The sequence below is a fragment of the Nicotiana tomentosiformis genome, chromosome 11 (genome assembly GCF_000390325.3).
Source record: "Nicotiana tomentosiformis chromosome 11, ASM39032v3, whole genome shotgun sequence".
NCBI lineage: Eukaryota > Viridiplantae > Streptophyta > Magnoliopsida > Solanales > Solanaceae > Nicotiana > Nicotiana tomentosiformis.
In genome coordinates, this window is record NC_090822.1 from 122,258,581 (window position 1) to 122,267,472 (window position 8,892).

Genomic DNA, 8,892 nt, shown 5'->3' on the forward strand with positions numbered 1-8,892 from the left:
AGCAATAGCTTCAAAAAGGCGAGCATGTGTATCCCAATTGTTTAGTATAATATTTTGCATGATATAAATAACATATTAAAAATGATCTTATTTAAGTGACATGTTGAAATCAAAATGATCTTTTTGAAGGAGCTGAATTTTCATGCATTACGCAAATATAAAAAGGTCATAATTTATGATCGAATATTGGATGCCGAGGGTTATACTTTAGAGCTGTAGGCTATAAAATCGATATTCCAACGGACTATTTCAGCCAACTCTATATGTTGTTAAAGAAACTTATGGAATTCAATGTTGTTTAAAAGGGTAGTTGAAGGAAAAAGTAAATCCACTCATAGTGAGGATTTATATTTTGAGGACAAAGTTAAAGTTACTCTAGGGATAATTTTGGCTAAAAACTCTATAGAGCTCAGCGAGAATAATCTTGAACGATTGAGAAAGAAATCAACATGAATAATCTCAGTATTGATGATAAGTGAAACAAGCAGGGAGTATCACAGTATGTAATCACTTGGAGAAACAATTAAAAGCATCTAAAATCCAGTTTTTTTGAGTAATAAACAAGAAGTGAAGACGACCACCGACCTTGCAGCACCTACGATACAGTTGAACTTAAGCATAGATACCGTATTAGTAAGTTTATAAGACTCGCGGATTATATTAGTAGGTATGTAAAATTAATAGCAAATCCATATATTGTGTAGACAGCTATGATCAATGAAGTCTGTCAAATACCTAAAATATAAAAGGAAAAAGAAGGGTCAAGTGTTCAAAAGATAAAATGGGCCTTGATGCCACAATGCTAATAGTTCAGACCTACAGAAACCAGTAACTGGGGCCTTTCACAATTTAATTAAGGAAAATTGAAGTGCAAACATCAATGCTTCCCCTACAATCTTAAGCATGAAAAAGTATAAAAAGCTAACAATAGATAAATGGACACCTTAAACTCTTCCATGTAAAATTTTCAAGGCCGAGACTAACTTATGTTGTACAACAGAAATGCTAAAAGAATCCACAGAAGCATAACAAAAAACATTGGTTATCGGCCCGATTACTTCCTCGATTTCTTCCTTGATTTGGATGAAGCCTTAGGCTGCTCGGTTCCTGCATTTTGAGAGGCTCCTTTTGGATTAGCTGGCTGGTTTGATTTCGTATCACTACTGCTCGCTGCCTCTTTAGCCACTGCACCCTGAGAACCTCTAATTTGAGCTGCTCTCTTATCCTTTCTCTTTGGTCTATAGCTAGACCTCTCCCTCTTGGGAAGCCACCTTTCTGGATCAGGTGGAGGTCCTGGATTGGCCGGGTCAAATCCTTTTGGATATTTTGGCTTTCTCTTCCTCTTTTTCTTCGCCTTATCCTTGTTCTTTGCTTCATATGTTTCAGTGACACCAACTGCTGGACCTTTCTCCGCATGCTTGGCACCAGAAGTCTTCTCCAAACTGTCCACATCTATTGCTTTCAAACCAGGTAGTGGTTTTAGCTTCTTCTCGTAGACTTCTGCTTTCTCAACATCTCCATGGGCAGCAGTCTGGATCAATCCAACTAAAGCCTCAATACTTCCATGGCTTTTTACTAGCTCCTCGTACAGCCGTGCTGCCTCCTCCTTCCTTCCATGCCTGAGCTTGAAAGCAGCAGCCTCCTGCATGATGATATTGAGCTTATTGTCTTCGGTCATGGCATTTGACCACCACCTGATTGCGGAGTCAAACACAGCATCAGCACCATCAATATCTCCAGCCCTTTCCTTGAGAGAAACAAGGGTAGCAACAGTTGCAGGTTTGTGTTGAATGTCGGGTATATTCGCCAAGGAATCGGCTGCAATCTGTGGGTGGCCAGCAGCTGCAGCAACCTGAGCCCTTGCAAGCATAATAACCTTGGACTTGTCAGGAAACTTATCTGCATACTGTCCAAGTATTTCTTCAGCTTTAGCAGCCTTGTTCTCTCTCACATGTACAGCAGCTTGAAGAAGTACAGGCATCAAACTACCAGGGAATATCCCAGGTAGAGCACCAACAAGTTCTCTAGCCTGTCACAATCACATGACAAAATTAAACATACGAAAAAGAATGTGAGAACAAACAGTAGCAGTTAGGTGTCCATCCCCTGTTACCTTGTTTTTAATGCATCAAATGATAAAAGGAGAACCATCGTGAACAGATGCAACATCTCAGAGAATATACCTGATCCATCTTATTAGAATGAAGAAGAAGCAGCGCCCTATTGGTGTATATTGCTTCCCTTTGCTTCTGCGATAGCTTCAAGTCCAGTCCACGAGCAAGCTGGAACTTCTCAGGTCCATCACTTTTCTCTATTAGCTTATCAAGTTTCCTTAGGCCATCAGAGATGTCTTTAGGACCCTTTAAAGCAATGAGATTATTTACTGCCACCACAAGTGAAGGATCGTCAGCCAAATTTCTTTTGACAAGATCAGTATAAGCTGCAACAGCCTCTTGGGTGTTCCCTAGAACCTGGAGGAGAGAAAAGGAAATTTGCATAATTGCAACTTATCGAAGGAAAAGAAGACTAGTCAAACTCATGTTAATAATTTACCTGTTGTACATATGCAATTTGAACAGCTATAGGTGCCAATTCAATTTCAACATCATCATCAGCAAAATTCTCTTCCATTAGTGTTTCCTGACCAATTCTGTAATTTCAATGTCCAAAATAAGATATTCATCTTTAGTTATATTTTCATTTCATTCATGCAGAAATTAAGTTTCGCAGAGACTGGCAAAGAAGTGCAAATGTTTTACCACATTTGATTTGAGACTTCAAAAAGTGCATAACCAACAACTTCTTCCAAAAAACAGGTCTAACAATTGAAGTAAACCTTAAATGGACGAAGGAAGACAAAATTTCATTTTACGAATAGACCAGAATGCAGTTTATCCCTTGTCACATCTCACAAATATTCAAGTTGCCCTAGGATCTTTGGCAACAAATAATAAACCACATTACAATTGTATACAAGATATAGATAGGAAATCATCCTACAAAACACAACTTAAAATTTACAACCTGATATGGTAATCCCCCTATTTAAAGCTCTACCCCCATCCCCTCAAAAAAAGACATAACTTGAAAGAAAAGGCAAGTAAAAATTTGAACCAAAAGAAAAGGTTCCTGATATGAAAGCATCATTTGCATGATCCTGGAAATTGGAATAGGTAAAGCACTTCTTTGATTACTAATAAAAAGTACAGTAGAAAAAATAAGAAGATATAGAAGCTTTATAGACATTTTAACTCCCAAGGTACAAGCACTTTACCTGTAATGGCATGTTTATTCTATTAGACTAGTTCTGAATTGTGAGTCTATCATTTCTAAGAGGTTAACAAACCAACAAAAAGTTTAACCCAAATAAGAAAATACAAAAATACTTTTTAAGATTCTCCAGAAGTTCATAGTGACAAAAATATATCAATAACTAAAGTACATCTTGCTACCAACTTAAACGCTCCAAAATAACCTCCCAAGTGAGGAAGTTTCTGATGCTTTTTTACTAGTCATAAATTGTGTATCAAGTGTTGAGAAAATAGATAAACGTCTTACAAATAAAGCATTTCAGGGCCTAACTGAATCTAATTCTTTCAAGGTGCATTTATAAGCTATTAGAAGCTAGTCTCAAACTTACCTTCGAGCTGACAATAACAGTTGTTCTGCATCTTTGTATTTCTCCCTTTCAATTAAAGAGCAGGCAGTGTTGTAAGCCAATTCGAAACTGCTAGTGGCTTTAACTCTCAGCGAATCCAAGGTTCCCTGCACTTCGGAAGCCTTTCCAGCAGAAACCAGACCAGCAACAAGATTTATCTCCAAGGAGTCTATCTTGGACTTCTGGAGATTTTGATAAATATCTACCGAGGCACCCATCTTTCCTAAACGATATAGAATCTGAGATTCTAATAGCATAGATTCATTACTTCCTTCATGTCCCTTCAAAGACTCTAAAGCCTCATCCAGTTTATTTTGCCGGTATAAGCAATACGCCTTACAAGGAAAACGGAAAATGTTAATCAGAGAAACAAAATCCAAAATTGAAGAGAAAGGAACTTATTTTTCTTTTCATCAAGTAGAGGACATATGCAGTAACAACAATGAACCCAGTGTAATCTTATATATGGGGTCTATGCAGTGTTTTGAATAGCATGCGGCGACAAATAGCGATGAGGGCCCGCTTCACTGAGGCGAGAGGCGAGAAGCGAAGCGCTTGCCTTTTTGCTGTGAAGCGACAATTTATACAAAAATAATAATAATAATAATAATTAAAAATCAATTCAAAAATTAAAAACTCAATATATATATATATATATATATAAAAACTAAAAACTCAATAGCAATAATATATTAATAAATATATCAATTCAAAAATTAAAAACTCAATATATATATATATATATATATAAAAACTAAAAACTCAATAGCAATAATATATTAATAAATATATCAATTCAAAAATTAAAAACTCAATACATAGTCATAGTAGATTCATAAACTAAAACAAGCAACATCCATTCTTCTTCAGGTTTGAAATAAAGCTCTCTGCCTCTGCCCAAAGTGAAGCTGTGAAGGAATTGAAAAACAAAAAACAGAGCAAAAAAAGAAAGAAGAAGAGAAGAAGAACTGAAGAACAAAAAGAAAGACATAAGTCAGAACAAAGCAAAAATAGGGTGCTGCTCGATAAAAAGCAGAGCAAAAGAAAAGAAGAAGAAGAAGAAGAAGAAGAAGAAGAAGAAGAAGAAAAAGGAAGAAAAAACATAGCAAAAACAGACTCTGTTCTGTTAACTGCTGCTCGATCAAAAACAGAGCCAGAAAAAAAAGAAGAGAAGGAGAAGAAAAAGGAAGGAAGAAAGAAAGAAAGAAAGAAAGAAAGGAAGGAAGGAAGGAGAAAGAAGAAGAAAGGAAAAAAAAAAAAAAAGGAAACTCGAAGAAGAAGAGAAGCATACCTGGGTCGAATTGGATGAAGAAGAAAATGGCAGAAACTCGAGATGTGGCTGGGTCGACCACTGTGGCTATGGCTGGAGAAAGAAATCGATGTGGCTGCTCTGCTGTTTGAAGCGTGAAGAAGAAGGAAATGTCTGAAAGCTCAAAGCCCTAATCGCGAGTCGATTTCTTTAATCCCTGCGCTGTTTTTTTTTAAAAAGCGACGCTACAGTCGCCTCTCGCTACACAGGCAGAGGCGAGCGCTATTTGTAAAACGCAACGAAACACAGCAGAAAAGCGATGGAGGCTTGCATCGCTACGCCTCATGCTATCAGCGTTGAGGCAAGCGCTATTTACAACACTAGGTCTATGGAGGGTAGTGTGTACGCAAACCTTACCCGTACCTTCTAAAGATAGAGGAGATATGCAGTAAATATAAAGCAAATATGTGTAAAACTTTTTGCATGAGGGGTTCTGGTACGATCGAAGCTAATTTGACCCGGAAAAGAAGCTTATGAAATGGTATAACTATCCCCTGTAGAAAAGATCAGGAATTGATGACTGTTCATATTTATCATTATAAGTCAGTCAGATTCCTACTTCTTAACGAGAATTACCCTTGGGAGGAAGACATAAAGATGTTTCAGTTGTAATCATATCATTCAGATATTCAATACGAGACTACTGGATGAAAAGATCGCTACCTCTAAAAAGCTGGAAATCAACCTTTGGTAAGAGTATTCTAACTAGCCTAACAACATATTTTGTATCTTCTTCTCTTTCTTCTCTTATCTTTTCTTAAAGATTGATAATAACACCAGCAAACAGAATAGTGTTTTGATGAAATTATTAGTATTAAAGATCTATAATAAATGTTAAAGTGTTGGTTGGAGCAAGTGATAGGAAGTAAGAGTTGAGATTATTGCAAAGTAAAATGACTTCCGAGTTCGGCCCATAAAGGAGAGAGCTCATTTTCCCTCTTTTAATGGAAAATGGTTTCTTCAGTACCAAACACCAGAAAGAAACTTCTTTCAGGAAAATGACAAAAATGACCCCTTGCATTTTGGGGTAGATTCAAAGTATAAATATACACCTGAGTAGTTTTGGTCCTTTAAGTTTGCGAAAAGTGAGAAATTTTTGTCTCCACCAGATATTTAACAAACTCTTATTGTTAAATTAAACCGGAAATGTCAAATAAAAAGGATTTAATGGGAACACACATTTGGAAGTTCAATTTTTGCAGTTTATGCTATTTTTGGTTTATTTCTGGAGTCTGGTGCAACTTTTCACGGAGGTCCATTTCTGGTGTCTAGTGCAGTTTCTCCTGTCGCACTTTTTAGGGATTTTGACGGGACTTGCTGGTGTTTCTGGTCAAATCTTTTTTTCTTAACAGTATCCGGTAAATCTAACAATCATCGTTTGTTAAAATGCTCAGTATTATATTTAAAGACCATTTTTGAAACTTTTTCTGTCATACCAAATACGGCTAAGCTCCATTTTCCAAATTCAATGTCAAAGCAAAACCTTGGCGATGGGGATCAACTCTTAATCCGTTTTTGTTTTCCTTGGCGATGGACGCACTGACGCAACACATTCAAGGTGAGGTGACATGGTGTATGTTATTTGCAAATGACATAGTTCTGATTGATGAGACGCGAGGTGGTGTTAACGAGAGGCTAGAGATTTGGCGCAGACCCTAGAGTCTAAAGGTTTAAGGTCAGGACGAAGACAGAAAACTTGCAGTGTAAGTTCAGCGACGTAACCCAGGAAGCAGACATGGATGTGAGGCTTGATGCACAGGTCATCCCCAAGGAGATAATTTCACGTATCTTGGATCAGTAATACAGAAAAATGGGAAGATTGATGAGCATATCATACGTCGTATTGGAGCAGGGTGGATGTAATGGAAGCTCGCTTCCGATGTCTAGTGTGATAATAATGTGGGAAAAATTAGGAGGATAAGATGCGAGAGCCGAAGCTGAGATAGTTCAGGCATGTGAAGAGGAGAAGCACAGATGCCCCAATTAGGAAATGTGAGAAGTTGGCCTTGGTGGGTATAATAAGGGATAGAGGTGGGCAAAGAAGTACTAGGGAGAGGTGATTAGGCAGGACATGGTGCGGCCAGAGCTTACCAAGGATATGACCTTTTATCGGAGGGTGTGGAGGTCGAGAATAGGGTGGAAAGTTAGTAGGTAGTCGAGCGTTTCCCTTTTTCTTTCTCAGATCGGTGGTATTAGTGTTAGCATGGTATCTCTTTATTATTGCCGGTACTACCTACTGTTTGATTGTGTTCTTTCGCTTCGCTTTTCTTAATATTTTATTGTTATTAGCACTTGCTGCCTTTTTTTTTTTTTGGATAACCGTAGTGTCCGGGCTAGCTTGCGCGCACCTCGACTAATTTCACGGGATAACTCCCACCTCCCACCAGCAACAGGTACCTGGTAACTCTATCCACCAAGGCTTGGATAGATGGGAAGAAATCACCTAGTATTTGCCTCCGCTGGGATTTGAACCTGGTTCTCACCCACTTCATTGACCACTAGGCCACACCCCTGGGTGCCTTGCTTCCTCTTTAATCGATAGTCTATTGGAAACAACCTCTCCCTGACTTCCCAGGGTAGGGGTAAACTCTGCGTACACACTACCTACTGGTATCTATGCGTACACACTGCCTCTCCCATGGTATCTCTTTATTATTGCTGGTACTACCTACTGTTCGATTGTGTACTTTCGCTTCGGTTTTCTTAATATCTTATTGTTATTAGCACTTGTTACATCTTTAATCGATGGTCTATTGGAAACAAATTCACTGCCCTCCCAGCATAGGTGTAAGGTCTGCGTACACACTGCCCTACTCATACCCCACTCGTGGAACTCACTGGGTTTGTTGTTGTTATTGTTATAATATCAAAGCAAAACCTAAGCCCACACATATATGTGCGCGAAATACCCAATTGCAATCAATATATATATATATACACCCAATCAGTTCAAAACATGAATTACCTTAAAGAAGCTAAGATCAACAGAAGAAGCCTTTTTGCTAAACTCCTTAATAGCAGCCAATGCTTCTTCGATACAATCTCCTTTCACTAACGCCACCACTTTACACCGTATCGCGTCCTCATCTCCAGGCGCAGCCGCAATAACTTCAAACAAAAAGTCATTAAAAAAAATTAAACAATAAATCTCATTAAAAAAATTCAATAAATGCTATTTTGGATGGAAATTCAAATTGAACTGACTTTGATCAGAAACTTTGACGGCTTGTTCATATTCGGATCGTTGGATGTGGCGATTGAGCGAAGTGAAGAGATCTTCGACGGATATAGCTGCGGTTGCAGCTGATGCCTTTGGTTTCTCTTTGGGCTTCGGAGCCATTTGCGAAGCGATTCGAGATCTTCTCCTTCTACGACTGTTTTTGAGAATGCAGAAATGGGAAGTCAGAATTGAGGAGGGTTTGCTGACTGGATAATCTAATTTGGGCCTAGCTCGGGTATTTATTTGGGTCTATTTTTGGGCCCAAATCTAAGTACTAGTGGGCTGTTGGGCTGCACGCCTGCTTCTTGGATCCAATCCAAGTACCAGTGCATAACTCTTTGTTTTAAATTAAGGGTGCATGATACAGTTACCCACAAAAATAAAACTATTTATCCTTACCTACCCATTTATTTTTTTACCCATCAAACTAATTATATTTCCTACCTATAGTAGTTTTTGTGGGGAATTTTCTCTTTTTTCTCCAAATCTTTTTTATTTCTATGCTTATTTTCTTTTTTCCTTTATTTCTTTCTTTTCTCCTTTTCTTTTTTCTCGTTTTCTTCTTATTTTTTTTTCCTTTTCTCTTTTTCTATTCATTTATTTTTTTTCAAATCGTATTATTGTTATTTATACCATAACTTATTTCACATTTAATTTTGACTCATTTATTTTTAATTTTTATTTATTTATTTTCTTTATTTCTTG

General features: G+C 37.6%; 1 protein-coding gene across 1 annotated transcript; it reads right to left on the reverse strand.

Moving 5' to 3' along the window:
• Positions 1–823: 823 nt before the first annotated feature.
• Positions 824–8,393, reverse strand: LOC104101985 (uncharacterized). The gene is made up of 6 exons (XM_009609560.4): positions 8,172–8,393; positions 7,933–8,075; positions 3,641–3,993; positions 2,554–2,650; positions 2,184–2,471; positions 824–2,029 (listed from the first exon to the last, which is right to left on the reverse strand). Exons 1-6 carry the CDS (start codon positions 8,305–8,307, stop codon positions 1,055–1,057), a joined length of 1,992 nt encoding a protein of 663 aa, XP_009607855.1. The 5' UTR covers positions 8,308–8,393; the 3' UTR covers positions 824–1,054.
• Between the last annotated feature and the right edge of the window lie 499 nt (positions 8,394–8,892).